We start from the raw sequence: 18,406 nt of genomic DNA on the forward strand, positions 1-18,406 counted from the left end.
AATAAGACATGAAGGGGAGGAAATGTTTATGTAATTTGTTTCCCATCTAAAAGAAAGCAAGCATAGTCCTCAAAAACTGAATTGAATCAATTCTGGTTACCTTGTGCCTCAATTTTAAGAGCAGTCCTTTCTTTACCTACACAGAAATAACAAGTTGTGGAAACAGCTTTTTCTTTTGAGCTTTCAAATGCCCTCCACTACCATAGTCACTAAATGAGCTGTTTAAACCAAAGGAAATAGGTTGCAGGTGCAGAGTGTCATCAAAAGTTCATTTATCACTACACTTCAAACTCCAAGTGCTCCCATCATATCAGAGCTTCTGCTTTACAGCTACTGCAACATAATCACATTCTCTACTTTCCAGTTTTCTGAACATGGAACCTGATATTTTAAAATGTTCACTGGTGAGAGGGGTAGAAACATGCTTGGAAAACTATAAGCAGTACAGAAGCGACCATAAAGATTCAAGGCTCTGTTATTTCTCTTTAATATAACCTAAAGTGAGAAACCCAAGTTATAAATCTTATTTTCAGGGGTATTCCAATCCATTAGGAAATATTTATTTCCACTTGATTATTTTACAGCAGAAATAGGCAAAGGAAACAAGATGAACATCTAAGACTATTTACAATCTCATAATTTATTCCTGAATGATTCAGCTCTAATGCTATGAAATATTTTGAAATTTCTTGGCTGCCAGTTTTATATATGTTGAGACAATTTTTTTAAAGTTATGATAATTTTTACTAGAGTCAAAATTGAATCAATACATCTATTAAAATTTATTATCAATTTTACATGAATGACTAACACCAGCATGGAAGCTGCAGCCACTCCAGCTGATTTAGCAGTTTGCTCTCACACAAAGAGCCCAGAGCAGCAGCTGCACCATCCCCTCCTGTCCTGATCTCCCAAATATTTCAAGCCTGTGCTAGACAAAACCACATGTGGGAGTGAGAGCACTGTGCAGGTATCCAGCAGAGAGCCAGGCTCACTCTCCTCTGAGCAGGTTCAGCTTCACCCAGGAGTGCACAGCAGCCCCAGCAGTCTCTGAAACTGCAATACCCAAATACATTTAATCTGTTTGAGTTTCCAAGCATTTCAGTGACATTATTCTGCAAGTTTAAAAGTGTACCACATTATTTTTGAACTAGCAATTATCTTATTTCCTGGACTCCAGTCTCCAGCAGACCAGGGAAAATTTGCTCATTTTCCTGTGGTCACAACTGCGACCTGTGATCACCTTTTACTTGATCCTCTCAGATGTAAAAAGGCTCCAGCAGTGAAAGCCTGGAGCCTTCTGCTTTCATTAATGGGCAGTGTAATACTAAACAGGGCCCATAAGTGGGGAAAGCTGCATGACAAGTAGCCCTAATACCAGAAGAAAGAATAATTGGGACTAATCTATTCTGAAAATTAGCAAACAACATGAGATACTTAATTTCACAGGCCACTCTCAAAACTAAGCAGCTGCTCCAACAGATCAAGACACTCCTGAAGAAAAGTGTTTAATAAAATTGAGAATTAAGTAACAGCTTGTAACAGGAATACTTTTCTTCTCCTGATGTTGTACTAAATACCCCAAATTTGTTAGATACAATGTAAGTTCAACCTGGTTTCCTAAGTACATGTTTGTGCCTCTATGAGCTAAAGCAGTGCAGTAGTCTCTGCACGAGAAAGGATCTACAACCACAGAAACAGTTCAGCACTAGGTTTTCACAACAAGAGACTTTGGAGTATGAGTTACTTGAGATCAAAATATAAACCAACACACTTTCTGTCACTGCAGTCACTGTGACAAATAGTGGAATCCTGTTGCATTTCACAGTAAGACAGCTAACCCTGACAGAGAAACTGCAATTTTCCTTTTTAAGTGAAAGCCATAAGCAGGGACAAGTAAAACAAGGAGGTAATTTGCTAATACCAAGCATGATATGCTAAAAAAACAAACAAAAAAAAAAATCTAACTTTGCTACTATGAAAAGTACAGTTAAGGTCATGCCCAGCATTTGTTCCATAACAAAGTGTTTTATGAACTACGTGCACATCTGATGCACAAGGGTAATTCTGGGTGGATTAAGTGCAAGGGAAACTGCAGTGGCCTACAGGGAAGGAACATCTTCTGATTCTTGGTGTACAAAGATGCCTGACAACGTAAGTCTGTGCCTTTTTGAAGTACCAATCTCCCCAAGTAATTGGATTTGAATGTAACTAAACCCATTCAGATGACAGGACCTGGGAAATCACATACCTGTAGTTAGCAAAGTGCTGAACACACCACCTAGTAGTACATACACACTGTAGGAATACCTGCAGTGATGGGGAAGAGACAGGAAAGATTTAAAAAAGATCCTGAGCTTACAGAATGAGGAACTGAACAAGTGTCCCTGACACTTGCTGACCAAATGACAGCACCTTCAGACCTGGATATAACAGACCTGCCACAAACCTAGAAATGACAAATCTGCACTAATTCTTGAGCCTTCAAACACTTCATGGATGCTTAGAAGAAAGCCCTTCTGAACACCTTATCTTTCCAGAACTGAAAACTACTTGAAAACTTACTTGTCTGGCCTCTGGAGCTACTATGATAAAAAATACCATTGTACTTGTTTGTAATTCATGTACTACAATAATTTTTAAATACTTTTGTTAGTACTGGAGAAAAACAATTAAAGTCAAGCCATGTTTGACTCTGGTTACCTATGGAGGTAATTGCCAAAGGCTAATTCCAAAACCCTTCTGAAATTAAAATGTCAATAAACACAAAAAGACAATATAAAAATTTATCTTAAAAAAAAAAATCACACACTAAGTAATTCCCTTTGGAATTCAAGTTTCCTTACTCTGGATTAGAATCTGACCATGAGGCTCCTGTGCTAGGGTGAATGGATAGGGTATTTACAAAAAGGGAGAAAAAACAAAAAAACTTAAATTAAAACCAAACTAATTCTGCCCTTAATAAATGAAGCTCACATCTGTTTTGAACACTGTTTCATGCTATTGTGAAATACAGCTACAGGGGACTTCTTTCACAAAACAATGCTCCACAGCTCATTCCCTACAAAGGAAACCATTTAAAAATACACCCTAACTTCAGCACACAAAGACTTAGCAAAGCTCTGATCCCTCAGAAACGTGGCCGTGGTGTCAGCATCGTTTCACATTCTCACCAAGCACACTGAGCAGCATGGGCACAGCCCAAGCACAGATTGACTCCTGGGACATCCAGTGCCCCTGCTGAACTCACCATCCCTGCTGTCAGCAGCCATGTACCCAGCTTGCTGAAGTGCACCCAGACCAGATTCAGCTGGTGTGCACAGATAACACTGGCAGCTTTGAAGGAAAATCTATCAGATTCTTGATTGAGGCAAATATCGCCCAGGATGAGTGCTGCAGGAGAGGCCCACTCCAACCAGGGAAGGAGAGTTTTAACTCAGGCTATGGTTCAAATGTAAATTCATGTTTTGCTGTGCACAGAGCTCATGTTTTGACAGTGATGTGGAACAAAACCATAAACTGACGATTATGCATCAGTGGACAGAAGTCACAACAACAGGGCAGGACAGGAAGGAAGGGGAAAATGTGTTAGACAGAAAGCAGTGCTTCCAGAACAACAGCTTTACACCTTCACTTCTGAAACAAGAAAATGATGCACTTGCCAGTTCAACTGCTTCTGCCTTTTGCCCAGGATTCAATTTAAGAATTAAATTACTGGGATAGCCTTCACCTTATTGCCAGCTGCAGCCTCCATCTACTGCAAGACAAGCTACAGACTGGGGCAAATAAAACTACACCGTGCTGGGCTCTCCCAAGACCTCATGCTGACAACTAAAGCTGCCAAGCTGTGCTTTTTATATCTGTATGATTACAACAGCCTAAAACCCAGGAAGCAGCTTCCTTTAGACACAGGTGATACTGAATAAGCCTGCTTGATGATAAAAGAAAGACACTGTTTATGACAGCTACCAAAATCCAGAGAGCAGCATATTTTAAATTAGAAGACTCTATCTACTCATAAAAACAGGTATTTCAAGGACAGCCTGCTTATGCTCCCTAATGAAGGGCAGGTGACATACACAGCTATGATAACATGACTCAGACAAGATGATGGCTCCTCTGACAGTCTTCCAGGTTTTGGAGCAGGAAGAGGGCAGGAGGAGAGGAGATTGCAAAAGTGTAAAAGGCTCTTGAAAAATGCGAATGTTTTCCACATTCATGTCCAAAGGTATCCTGGGCAGCTGGAGAGATGTCCCATCTGATGGAGCAAGACGAAGTTACCCAAACACCTCCACACGTCTAGGATGACAACTTGCGAGCATCAGAGTTAACAGCACTGACATTCAGACTCTGATTTGTGCCAGTGCTTGCTTACTGCAGAGATGGATGGAGATGACACCTACAGAGGGATTGGGCAACGCTGCAGAAGTGAATCAAGGTCACTGTTGTTATGAGTTCATCTCATACCACATTTCTGTCCACATGAACCAACTGCCCCGGGGTGTCTGGCTGCTTACACTGTGCACAGGAACACAACCTGCAGAACCTTTTCTACTGCAGAAAGCACTCAAAGACTTTTGCTCTGTATCCCTGAGGTGCTCTGTAAACCACACTGCAAGAATCTCATCTTCAGCCAAAACCCAAGTGTTGAGGGGAAACACCAGCAAGGAAAGTTAACTCTGATCCACACATCAAAGGGTTTGCTGTGCACAAGCAGCATTACCACAGATATAGCACATTTTAACAGCCTCAATGACATTCCCGGCCCTCAAAAGAAAAGCAGGCTGCCTTTTATTCCCCATCTGGTGGTCATTAACTCTGGAGAACAAACCTCAGAGCACGTCACTAGCTCTCCTCCATCCCTCCATTTTGTACATGCTGCTTGTGTTGCAATGAATCATCCCCTTCTCATGGATTTCCAAAGAGCTCCAGCTTCCCTTTTCCCAAAAGGCTGGATTAAACTGGAGAGTGCTCGTCTGACTTGTAAGATGCCTTCCTAAGGCAAGTTTAAACCAGTACCTGCCCAGCCCAGCTGTTTTATCTTTCCAAAAACTGATCTTACTCACACACTCACCAGCATTCACAAACTGGGAGAAGACATAATTTGCTCTTCCTATTGCTCCAGGCCCAGCTGGGAGACACTCATAGCAAGGTGGCTGTATGGTGCAAGAGACTGATGTACCTGATACCAGAACCCTGCACACAAACCAGAAACACACTGGCTCCCTATTGCAAATCCAGTGATTTCATTAATTGCAGAACCTTCCGCACAACATTTCTAATTTGTTCTGTATCATTAAGTATTTGTAAAATAACATAGTACCACAGAAAAAAATGCCCACCCTACCCCTGAGATAAGATTTGCATATAACAATATGCCAAAACTGCAGAAGCTCCTTTTTTTTTATACTGTGTGCTGCCCTTTGATAAGGTCCTAAGCTGGAGAAGGAATTAAAAGTCAGAAGCAAGTGTCCAAGCTGGAATTGAATCTCCATCCTAGCCAGACAGCTTTACATCTATTTCTGTGCTGGAAAAAATCACTCCACCATGTTCTGGTTTCTCCAGCTTACAGAAGAGCATGGTGCTCCCTCTTTCCCCATTGTGCTGCCTATTTAAACAATATGGCCTGAGGACAAGATAACAATGTACAGCACAAATGACCTTAAACCCAGACACAGCATCCATGAGTAACAAAATGTCCCTCCCTGGTGCTTCCTGCCTTCAGCTTCAAAAGAGTCTCTCTCCACATTCAACCCGTCACCCTCATGTCCTGTGCAGAGCACCAAGCACTCCTGACAAGCTGACAGCTGGCAAGGCAGCACTGCACCAAACCAGGAGCTGGAATAAGAATTGCCAACTTATCAGCTACTGATCTCCCTAAGGACAGCACCAACTCCATCCACCTGCATCTGCTGCAGAGCAGATGAAGGAAGACAGCCTCCCACCTGGTTATCAGGTCCCAAAGAGACTGTATGTAACAGGGGGTTGGTTGGTCTGTCTCCTGCTACTACCTGTGCTTTTCTCCTCCTAAAACTCTGCTTACAAGTTGTGGTTAAACACTAACTCCAGAAATCTCTGCCTTTTACTCAGAAGATCACCATGTTTCTCAAATCTACGTCCAGCTAGTAAAAATCTGCAATAGCCTCTATAGTTTAAAAGGAGAAAAAACACTGAAGCATCTTCTCTCCTAAAAGGTCTTTATAAGCCACCTCTGCAAAACAACAAAGTGCAACCTCAGAGGAAGAGGAGCAGCTGTTTTGACAAGTCTGGCCCTTGTTCAAATACCGGGATAAGCCTTGAGCAGTAAAATATTGCCATCAATAAAAAGTTCAACTAAAGTACATTGCCCTGGCCCTAAAGTACAGGTCAGCTATTCCATGTTACATGCACAGGAAAAGCTGCTGCAATGCTGTTCAATTGGAAATGTGCACAGAAGTGACAAATGAAAGAAAAAATATTCTGGATAACACTCTACAAGTTCATGCTCTCGTGTGTCAGAAGCTGTATTAGGCAACAGAGCAGAGTATGTGACAAATGCCAGGAAAAAATTAAAAAGCTATCTGCACTTGGGGATTGCTCCATCCCTAGGAAATATTTTCTTGACTTTTTAACTATGAAGCCACATCTCTGGCCAATGTCTAAAAAAACTGTTCTTAAAAATTCTTAAAATTATTCCCTTTAGACACTGCCACACATCTTGCTGCACCAAACTGACCAGATATTTGGATGGAAACAAGACAACTTCCAATTTCCTGCTGCATACATTCAGTAGTAGAGTGAGCCCAACATTTCAGAAATTCCAAAGCATTTGGTAAAACTTATTTCAGGGCAGCCAAACAGTGGGTTTTAGACAGAAAAGCTGTATGCAGTTTATGCATGTTCAACACCAAATCTCATATTTAATTTCTTGTTATCATTTACTCTTAAGCAAAATATTCAACTACTGAGGTCCTGGATGCTTGCTGCAAAAATTAGTAACACTATGCAAATCAATGACTGGGATTACAAAATGAGCAATAAGGAATAAAAGCCACCAGGGTCTTATTTTTAGAAAATCACTGAAAAATATCATTATGGAAGAAAATGGACATCTTGAAGAAGCAGAACTATGCCTTCATTGAGAATGTAAGAGTATTTCTCCCCCAAATAAAGCTGCACTATGTGCTGAATGCTGTGTGTGTGAAAGAGACTGTCAGCTGTACCCTGCAGCTGATGAGACCTAGCAGGCACTTAGCTAGTTGTCCAAACAACTAAAACATCAGTGTGTTATCAACACTATTCTCATACCAAACCCAAAAGCACAGCACTGCACCAGCTACTAGGAAGAAACTTAACTCCAGCCTGCCCAAAACCAGGACACAAGTACATCCCCACCATGGAACATGAGTTTAATGGACATGGCCAAAGATGAGTTACACAGACTGATAAAAATATTTTAGCGAGGCTACAAGTACACTCCAAGCTTTCCTGAGGCAGAAATCAATCTCTCTCCAGTGATGGAAAGATACAGGCAGCTGCAGAATCACTCTGCTGCAAAGCTGAATTCCATGAATGTCCATCTGTCTGTAACATGTCTATGCTGGGCAGAATCATAAAGGAAAATCTCCATCTTTTGATGGACACCATCTCCATCTTTCGAGGCTCAGCATTCTGCAACACTAATAGAGAAGAAAGCCATTGTCTTGCTAACACTCCTTAAAAAACTCCTTCTCTGACGAAGGTATAAGATAAAAATACATACAGGGACACCCACACAGCTCACAACTGCACAAAGCATATGGCAAGCTTGTGAACATGAACAAATACACTCACGTCAAAAATATCAATAAGGAATAAAAACCTCTACTGATCGGAAGCTCTGTGGGAAGGAACTTTTGTCTCTTTGAGACTGACAGGAGCCTCCAATTAAAACCATTTCCCAACACTCTGATGCTGTCCCTCTTTACCTTGCCATCATCTCAGTTTCAGAAGTCAACATCTTCAAACTTAGGAAGGGTTTAAGTACTCCAGGTGGAGAAGCAGGGTGTTTTTCTTGAGGAGACACTGTCTGCTGAGGCTGAGTGACAAGCACCTACACTAACTTTCCTGCTGTGCCTCCAGTGAGCCTGCACTGCCCCCATCCCATCAAGATCAGCACTTCAGACATTTTCCAGCCCCTGCCTCCAAAGCCTCCCAAGACAGGGTAAGGCATGCTCACTGCTGCCTGTCCTTGGGACTCCTTCATGCTGGGAACAGGCAGATCCAAGCCCAGAGCAGCTGTCAGTGCAAGTCACTCTTCCAAACTGAACTACTGCTGCAACCACCTCTGAGAGAAACTGCTCAGACTCAAGCAACAGCCATGAAACAAGGTGAACTTCCCCAGCAGTAGAGTATTTTATTCTAGCAGAGAAACAGGCCTTGAGATTATGGGAAACATCATCAGAACTCTGTGACAACACTAGAAAATTTGTGAGGCAATTCTTACTTGAACTGCTGTCCTTCTCCTACTCATCTTCCCTCATTACAGAACTCCATCTCTATCATTAGTATTAATAGAGAACTAATTGCCAAGGTCTCCCACGTCTCCAAAAGCATCAAGTCTGATCTCCACAAGTTGGAGGATCTCCCAGATTATTGTTTGTTGCAAGGACTGGCACAAAAAATGTATTTCCTGCCACTGCTCCTGCTGACACAGACAAGGATTTTTAAAAAATCCTGATTTTTTTCTCAAAGAAGTTGGAAAATTATTGATACTAAGTACATGTTACAAAAGAATAAATTTCAGGAAGGTTGACTACTGCTTTACATTCTCCACTGTCATTCTCAGCTCTGGAGCTCTCACTTGTTCATCAGCTGAGCAGCTACAGAAGTCAAATTTAGAAACCAAATTTCCACTTTAAAATATGCAGGTATGCTCATATTTCTGAAGCCAAAACCAATTTTTTAATCCTCCTTACACCATACAGGTCACAAGAATCCAAATATAACTTCAGCCTTTCTTTTCACATCACCTTCCCAAAGTCCTAACTCTCGCTGTGACACCACAAGATATTACAGCAGTTGACTAAGATCACTAGTTTAAAAAGCAAGCATTCAAGATGAAAATATTTCCAACTATAAACCTCATTAAATCCACTGGAACTATTTAGCATTTATGTCAGCCAGGACATTTTGAACAAACGCTGTGCTAAACATACTGGAGTCTCATACACACCGGGAAACCACTACTACAACGTGCTCAGCTGAGCAGGGAATAGCAGGAGCCTGCAGCAGAAAGGCTCTCTCTGCTCTGCTCTGCCTGGAACAGCACTTCCACACTGTAGTTACTCCAGTGTTCAACCTCTGATGGACAGTGGAGCCACCAGAGCACTCACAGAGGACTCACAACTGGGAGCACTTTAAAAGGAGTAGTCCTACTGCAGCTATGAAATGGGTTTTACATTTATTTTCTACTGTTTTTTTCAGAAGAGCAGAACAGCAGCAAACTCGCTGCTGAAACCACAGCAAGCTCATATCCTTCTCTCATTCCCTGACCAGGAGGAATCTGAAATTCTGAAATCTAAAGATGAGCCACATTTGAATGCTGACAGTGCTGAAGAGCTCAGAACAGAGAGTCCTGCAGGGAGAATGTGTCATATGCTCTGTCAAAAGGGACAGTCCCAGGACAGCAATGTAATAAACACTGATTTCAACATCTATCTTCTCTCAGATTTGGAAAGCTAAGATACAGACCTTCAAAAACCCAGGCAGAAGCAGCATATATAACACTAAATAGATTTTGCTTCCATGTTTTGGAGTGTGAGGTTTTCTATAAAATGGGGAGCAGTATCTATAAAACTGGAAGCCACAAAATCAATTAAATTTAACAAGCCAATAAATATTTGTGAATGTTCTTCAAGGATATGAGAAACTGAATCAGCACAATCAGCTCAAGAGAACTTGAAAGAGAAACTGTCCCATCTTGAAAAGCCACAGGAAAAAGAAATCTGCAATGATTTCCTAGGTTAAATTGTATTTCTCTTAAATAGTCACTGTGTCATTAAAGCCCATCCCTGACCGAGTAACAAAAAAGCAGATACACTGTCAGTGCTCCACTGATTTAGCAGAACTACAGCAATTTACAACATCAGGAAGAATCCGACCTGGAGCCTCCCTCTAACAGGGCAGTGGCTTGTGCTATTTCAGCAGGTATTACTTTAACAGGAATCCGGTGAAATCATTAACAGAGGAATTTGAGTCAATGAGATGTTAAGTACTTGCTATAATTACATATTATTGCAGTTTCTGCTGACAGTGCAACTCAGGAGGTTGGAATTCAATGAACTATCTAACGAATATCTGAAGTCACAGTTGTAAATGAAATTAAATCTGATTTGTGCTTGATCACATTTATGAGCTGTGTGTCTAATTTACATGAAGCCATGTAAAAAGAGCACACTTTTACAGAGATCCCCTGGTTCAAAATGTTTCATGTTTTACAAAGTAAACAAAGAAGCCTGATAACTCACTAATAACAGAGAGTGCTTAACACTGGAGTGAAAGAAGAAACATCTTAAGAAAACCTGCTAGGAGGAAGAAACACACGGGCCATTAACCCCTGAAACACATCTTCCAGCACATTTAAGTAATTCTGCTGAGTTTTAACAAAAACACAAGTTGGCTGCAGCTCCCAGAAACACACTCAACTCCCCACTCCCACCAGACACCCTTTAAGTTTTAACCTAAATGCTGAATGTGTCAGAACAATTAACACAACAGACCTCAAGGTCTTTAGCAAAGCCCTTCTGAGGCTTCTGCTGGGGAAAATAAATGCAACCAACTCATGTCGCACATGATAGTGCAGAACAGCTTACCAACAATATGTTTATTTACATTTCTGAGAAGCATCATGAATGACAAATTTACTTCAGAGTACTCTCACCTATCACAATCTGAAAATTCCCAGAGTGAAGCTACACTGTCATATCATAACAAGCCCTGAGAGAGATTGCTGTGAACATATTGAAAATTAATGCAAAAACAAAACTAGGAAATTTTGCAGAGATTGGCGTCTTATGTAAAATACTTCTGAAATTAAAAAACAAACAAACAAACAAAACCAAACAAAAAACACGAAAAAAAAATTCGAAGTGGTTGCAGACTTAAAACTACCCCAGTATTGTTCTGAGGCTGTGGGCAGCACTTCCCACAATGCAGGCTCACCACCAGCACTGCAGTCTGGAGCGAAGGCAGGGAGCCATGCAAGGAAGGAACAAGCTACATTCTTCTGGGTTCTCATCTCCATGCATCACAGAAAAAGCAAAGGAAATTTTCAGCAGAGATATCAATCTGCACCTAAATACTATTAATTACCTTTTGTACTTTGGATCCCTTGCCAAACGTTTGACATTTAAAGCATTCCTGAGACGTGTTCCCAGGGAACTTAAAAGACAGTTTCTCCCTGCCATGTCACACACACACAGAGCACAGGCAGTGCCTTCACACTTCCTAAATCCGTGCAGTTTGTTTAGCACAGTGGCTCTAACAGCAGTGCTAAGGTACACACAGCCCTGTGCCAGAAGTGGCCCTGCTCTCCTTCAAAAAACTCTCACCCATCCAGAAGGCGCCGGCAAAGGCAGCAGCAAGGAAGCACAAATCTGGTCTCCAACAGACTGTTTCACAACCACTGAGAAATCCTAAAGATCTCTGCTATGTTGCTCTACAGTTTGTTAGCATTTAAATCACCCACACCTCTTATTGCACAGCTCTGTCATCCATGAAACATGAATTTAATGCAAAACACAAAACGTGCTGAAATTCCTTAACTTGTAAGGCATTTGGTTCAGCACTCATGTTATTTAATTTGAATTTCCCTCTTGCTCATTCCTTCATGTTGCCAGCCTGATAAATACACAGATGCCCCACGAGCGTTTGGGCCAACAAAGAAACCCTGCCAGTTCCTGATAAGATGCTTCAGTTTTTTTCTCCAAAAAAATACTCACTGCAAGCCCCTCCTTCAAACATGTTTGAATTGCAGAAGCCACCTCTGTGAGGCTGGACAAATTCACACTTGACTCCTGTTAATACACTGTAATGGTTACTCCAGTGATACTTGACCTCAAATTGCATCTTAACATTACTGGCCAAATCAACTGGAAGCAAAAAGCACTGCTTGGGGTGATGTCCTCAGTCTACACACTGAGCACTTCTGGATTTTACACAAGTTCTGATCACAGGCTGCTGAGCAGCCTAGGCACTAATAGCAGTTAGTAGAATTCAGTAGTTTTGCAATGCAATTTGATTATTTTGCAAACAAAAGTAATTTTTATCTGCTGCACTCTGCAAACACAATGGGAGAGCTCAAAGTCAAGATAAATTGCTTTTAGTCTCGTTGCCCTCAGTAGCAAGAGGTTGTTACATCCAACCTGAGTAACAAAGCTCTTAAAGGCAAAACTCAATAGAATCCAAATCTGTGGAGGTGGGGACATTTTCAGCATCCAAGCTGTAGTTGGAAACAACAATTTTGGACTCCATTTCCCTTCTGAATGCTGAGGACTGCAAGGATGTTACTTGCAGCAAAGGCTGGCTGTTTCAGCACAATACTGCTCTCAGCATGGTGTGCACACAGCCACTGCTAGGATTGAACATGGAAAATTCTTTGCAATGCGTACGGATACTAAAAATACAGCTAAGGTGAAAAAAATACCCACCACAGCCAAACAGGGGGAAAACCTATATATTGAAATGGAATGCAATTACTCAAGTTGGAATTTGCCCAGGACACTCTTGCTTAGAGTGATCTGGCAATTTAATGACAAGAAATAGCCAGGAACACGTATTTACAGCTGGCACCCCTCTCATACCCAGCACCAGCCTGCTATCAATGAAATGGGTGTGTAACCAGACCCAGCCTCAAGCAGCTGCACCGTGCTGACCTGCAATGGGCAGATCCACCCCACCTACTGCAGCTGCAACAACTTGTGTGACCACAACTCGAGGTAGTGTGTCCACTGACCCAGATAGGAACATTAATAACAACAGGAAGCTTCTAAGTGCTTAAGCTGCCCTATTACTGATACACTAACCAAAAGTCACCCAAAACACTCTCTACTAACAAAAATGTTTACTGCTGCTACACTCAACACTTAGAATGAGTCAGTACCAGCCCCCAGAAAAACTTCCCTTCCCCCAAATGTGAAGTACAGGAGGCCTAAAAGGAGTTGACTCTACTGTTTAGTGCTGCCTGACAATAATCAAAGTACAAACCGATTCTAAGCATCTAGGGGGAAAAAAAACCTGGCACTTGGGATTCTTACCATCCACTCCTACTCTTTGCCACTAAATAGGATCAAAAATCAAGAAAATAAGAGTGAGAGGCTCAGTGCTCTGCCTGAAGGAGAAGCGCTGTTCTCGTTTCCGTGTGTGACAATTCCCAACGCACCAGTGCAAAGAGCTCCTGAGCAGGGGAAACCAGGCTCAGAGCAAGAGAGGTGACAGATTTTCAGGGAGATCAGGGGTGGTCACAAGGTCAGAGAGTCCAGTGTCTATTCAGCATTATTCCCTCAGCAAGACTAACAGGGTTACACATACCTTCCAATGCCGAAAAGGGTTTTGGGGGTTAGGGGCCTCTGATCAATGACAGTGATGTTACATGACTGTCACAAATAATTACAGTAAGAGAAAAGGGGTGCTGATGCCTGCACTGGTATGGATTTGTTGGGTGTGCTTGATTGACCAGGAATTCAGTTTTTCCATCAAGGTGTCTGACTTTGAATTTCTGTATTGAATTCCTTCAACACATGGTAGAAATAAAAACCACAGGAGTTTTAAGAGCTGTATGACTAAAGCTCAGAAGAATAAAACAGCACATGGTCACAATAGAGGAGAAAAATCCCTCTGAAAGGTTCACTGGAAGATGGAGTCAAAAGGTCAAATATACATCACTTCCTCTATGTACAACAGTACTAAATAACTAAAGCTTACCAGGGAGTATTTTTCCCTAAATAAATATGATCCTTAGATGAAGCAAGTATATTTAAAATGCTACAAGAGTTACACCCGTACTTCTTGGGAAATCCACTGCACCCTTTTTTCCTGATAACAATTATTCATAGAGCCCCACTATAAATTCAGAATAGAAATGAAGAGTTCAAAACGTGCATATTTAATACTGTCTGCTCCTGCTGTACACACACAATCACATTCCAATGAACTGACAGAACGAAAGGTGCTCGCAAGCGTAGATCTGTAAATATTTACACGCAGTAGCCTACAAAGCAACCAGGCACGTGGACATCATCCAGAGAAGCATTCTAAAAATTAGTGTAACTATAAGTCAAGCAGATATTTTCAACCCCCTTTTTGTCCTCTAACAACTCAGCAGTCAGGGGACAGCTCAGAGCTCCTCACACATCCCAAACAGTGACAGTAATACATACACACAAAGGTTGGTTGTATACCCTCAACTCCCTTTCACCTTATTTAAGCCCTTTAATTTGACACCTATCAAATGAGAGAGGCTTGCAATCAGCTTGCTTCCTATAAAAATTAATAAATTATCAGAAAAAGTTAGCAGTCAACAGGCTGATTAGAAAAGATAATATTGTATATCTGTATATATATATATATATATGAATATAAATATAGACAGATATGCATATATATTCATATATAAATATATACATATACAAAAAATTATATATCAGTGTATATCTATTTTTTTTTTTTAATTACAGGACTCCTGTAAATGTTTCTGAACAAAATTAAGTTAGCCTGCAAAGTCCCTAAAGTGATGCTGCCTACCTTTCTGGAATTGTCTACACTATGGTCTATTGGGTTTTTTAAAGTAGGTTTTTATTTTAATTAAAAAAAAAAAAACCGTCTAACAAGGTAAAGTCACATCATTTAAATGGCCAGGAAGAAAATAAGACTGATCTTAAAATGGATGCAGCAGCTTCTTTTAAAGAGCAACATGTTGCAATCACCTTTCATTTTAGGGGAAGGGAGGGATTCCCTCAAAGGAACAGAGACGGGGAGCAGTGGGGGGAGGGAGCCTGCGATTTAAAAAAAAAAAAAAAAAAAGCGACTCGGGATTTAAAATTTTTTTTTAAGCTAAAAACTTTGCTTTCCCCTCGGTTACAAGGGGCTGGTGCCGGGGATGGCGGCCCGGTGCCTCTGCAGAGGCGGCTCGGCGGCAGCTCGGGGAGGAGAAGGAGAGAAAAGCCACAGAGAGAGAGAGAGAAAAAGAAAATGGCGCAGAGACTAAGTCCCGACCGTCGACAAGGCGACTTTCCAGGGAGGAATCGGGGCCCAAAGGCGACCCCGGCAGAGCCGCTGGGCTCGGATCGGGGGCCTGCGGTGCCCCCACTCGGGGCGGCGGGGGTCGGGGGGCCCCGATCCCGGCGGGAAAGGGGCGCTTTTGGCAGCTCGATGGGAACAATGGGGCCGGTGAGCGCGGAGCCGGGACTTAGTCTCTGGGACGCCATGTCTGTGCGAGGGGCGCGCCGGGGCCGCACTCACCGTTCGCTCGGAAATCCGCCTCGATCTGCGGGGAGAGCACACAGGGACACACCGTCAGCACGCCCGGCTCCGCGGCGCTCCGGGGGACCCCCACCCCCGCCCTCACCCCTCATTTTTAGGGGAATTAAATACTAAATGGGAAAAGCCCGGCGCGATGCGGAAGGTGATGGGGGAACCGGTGAAGCGCCCCCCCCGGCCCCCGCACGGCTCATGAGGGGCCCCCTCCCGAGCCCCCCAAAGGGGAGCGAGCTGGGGGAGCGCAGCAGGCGCCCCCTCCCCTTGTCCGCCCAGCCCGGGGGTCACACGCGGGTCCCCGCTCCCACCGCCCCCCATCCCACCGCGGGGGGACACCGGGGCTGACAGGGCTCTGCCCAGACTTATGGGGGCGGCCGCAGGGCACGGTCCCCCCGCTGGGGTTACGGGGGGTGGCGAGGCGGCCAGCCCAGGGCCGGCACGGCGAGATGCGAGCACCGCGGCGGGGGTCCCCCGGGAGCGCGCCCCGCGGGCGGGCACGGGGCGCTCACCTGGGAATCGTTGTGCAGCTGGTCCCCGCTCATGCCGGAGGCGCGGGCGGCCGGGCGGAGCGGGAGGAGCGGCGGGCAGAGGAGCGCCGGGCGGAGCGGGACGCGGGGAGCGCAGCGCGGTTGTGTAACAGACTAAGTCCCGGTTTCGGCGCTTTGCGCAGGCGCGGCGCCTTTTAAAGCGACGGGGAGAGGACTGACGGGCAGGGGGCGGGAAGCGACCGCGCGCGTATTTGCATCCGAGCCACGCCCCCAGAGCCGGCATGATTTGCATGCGGGCCACGCCCCGTCGACATGACCGCTCCGACCCGCTGCACCCCCACCGTGCGCTACGCCGGCTCGCTGCTTTACATATCCGGTCCCGCCCCTTCCTCTCCCTCATCCAATGGCGCGGCAAAACCCGGCACTCATTTACATGCGAGACCCCGCCCCCTCCCCGCGGCTGTCCGGCCCCGTGCATTGTGTAAGAACCCGTTCTGCTCCGTGAGCGCAGCGCGCATGCGCCACCTCCCCGCCCCGCCGGCTGTATTTGCATACAAGTCCCGCCCCCGCCCGCTGGCCCCGCCCCTAGGGCCGCATGGCGGGCGGGCTGCACTGAAGGGGAGGCGTTTGCGCTGCTCCCCGCGATAACCGCACAGCGACGGCCCCGCAGCCCTCGGATTCTGCTGGCCATGGGGCCCTCGGGGCTTCTCCTGTCCTGAAGTCCCGCCGCGCCAGACCCCCCCATAGGCACCACCGCATGGGCAATTAGAACATTTCCTAGTGAGAGGAGGCGAGCGGGTGCGCGCCCCTGTCCCGCAGACCCCTCGTTATCAGTGTCTGTTATCGGTATTGCTGACCCCTCGCTGTCCGCCTCTGCACGCCACCGCACCGGGCTGGAGTGCGGGGGCCGCAGGAAGCACGGGGACGTGCTGGGGGGGGAAGATGCAGATCAGGCAGGTTTGGGTTCACTTGACTCGTTTAAGTCAAGGACAGCACTGGTGCATTGCATACAAAAGCATTAAAAAGGGATCAGCCCGCAAGGTTTTTCTTCTGGCATCAGCAGGCTCTTAAAATTTCTTTCTCCTGCAAGGAAATGGAGGGTAAAAAGGGGCCAAAGCTTTATTTTCTTTTAGGTAATGTGATAATGAAACACGTGCCTGCCTAGAAAAACACCCCTCCTTCCTCAGCCCAAACCTGAAGACATTTATTTCTGTTCCGCAGCAGCTCTTATAAACGGGTTTTCTTGTCGGTGTACTAAATGGCAGGTTTAGTATGCATGGCTGGTACGTGTCTCACAGGACTGCCTCCAGTCTTCTTGGAGCTTCCATCCTCTGCTGCAACACAGACTGTACCTTTCCTCAGCTTCTTTACACAACCAGAGCTTTGATTTGACACTAAAATAACCTGGCGCTGCCAGGCTATCTGAAGAGATACATCAAAATGTAAGCAGTGACAGCAGCCACCTATTTGCACTGCATATTTATATCCTGCAAAGGGAAAACTCTGTCACTTTCTTACTGTCTTCAGAAGAGGATCTGAGGACTTCCTTTTTTTACCCAGAGCAGGCAAATATTTCTGGCTCTGGAGCTGTTTATTATGCAAACTGCTTTAGTCACTGATAGATTTTTAAATATAAACATAATGAAAGGGCTGTTTCAGACACCGGGAAGGGGTGTGTGCCCCTGACTCACAAGAATGAGGTGAAAGCAGGCTTTGCCCTGGGTTTGAGCCCCTCCTTTGCTGCCATCCAGGGCTGCAGGGCTGTGTCTTTTGAGACAGCCTGCGAGCGGGCTGGCACCTCCTGCTTCCAACATTAGAAATTCCTCAAAGCTCTTCCTTTGAAGCAGCAATTTCACTTTAAACCCCGCATCTTTGTCTCCCCAAGCAGCCGTGCTCAGGTGGCTGTGCCTGCCACAAGAAAGGGACCCGGCGCGCTGCAGCTGCAGCCAGCCCTGTGCAGGGGAAGGCAGCCCGGCCCCTTCCAGCAGCTGCCACCTTCACTGCCTGTCTGCCTGCAAAGCAGAGCCCCCGAAACCGGCACACGGGAGGTTCAGCGCTGTGCTGCCGGCAGGAGCCTGCTGACAGCCGGGTGGGAGAGCTCCGGAGGAACAGGGAGCTCCCCGGTTTGGTATCTCGGGTCCTGACAAGGATCGCTGCCGCGGCAGGAGCTCCAGAGCCTTTAGGGACGAGCACAACCTTGTGCTCGAATGTCAAACACCTCTCACACGGCGCGGGAGCCTGCAGCTGAGACAGCCCGAGCTGCCTCCCAGGAATCGCTTCCCATCTGCCACACGGAGCCTCCTCCTCTGGAGCTGCTGGAATCCCAGCGGGACACAAACCTGTGCAACCTGCTGCAGGTGAGCCTGCAGAGGCACCTCCCAAACCCAGCCATGCCCTGGGATCCGTTTTGTCCCCAGTGTTCCACA

At 45.1% G+C, this 18,406-nt stretch overlaps 1 protein-coding gene across 1 annotated transcript in view; it reads right to left on the bottom strand.

The window, feature by feature from the left end:
* Window positions 1-16,143, bottom strand: part of TOP1 (DNA topoisomerase I) — a 65,549-nt gene extending 49,406 nt beyond the window's left edge. Inside the window, exons 1-2 of the mRNA XM_054274669.1 lie at window positions 16,002-16,143; window positions 15,478-15,502 (exon numbers count right to left, since the gene is read on the bottom strand). Coding sequence (XP_054130644.1) covers window positions 15,478-15,502; window positions 16,002-16,034 — 58 coding nt within the window. The 5' untranslated portion in view covers window positions 16,035-16,143. The remainder of the gene's footprint in view (window positions 1-15,477; window positions 15,503-16,001) is intronic.
* Between the last annotated feature and the right edge of the window lie 2,263 nt (window positions 16,144-18,406).

This window comes from Melozone crissalis, unplaced genomic scaffold (genome assembly GCF_028551555.1).
Source record: "Melozone crissalis strain CALT ecotype California unplaced genomic scaffold, PUWL_Pcris_2 ptg000017l_1, whole genome shotgun sequence".
Taxonomy (NCBI): domain Eukaryota; kingdom Metazoa; phylum Chordata; class Aves; order Passeriformes; family Passerellidae; genus Melozone; species Melozone crissalis.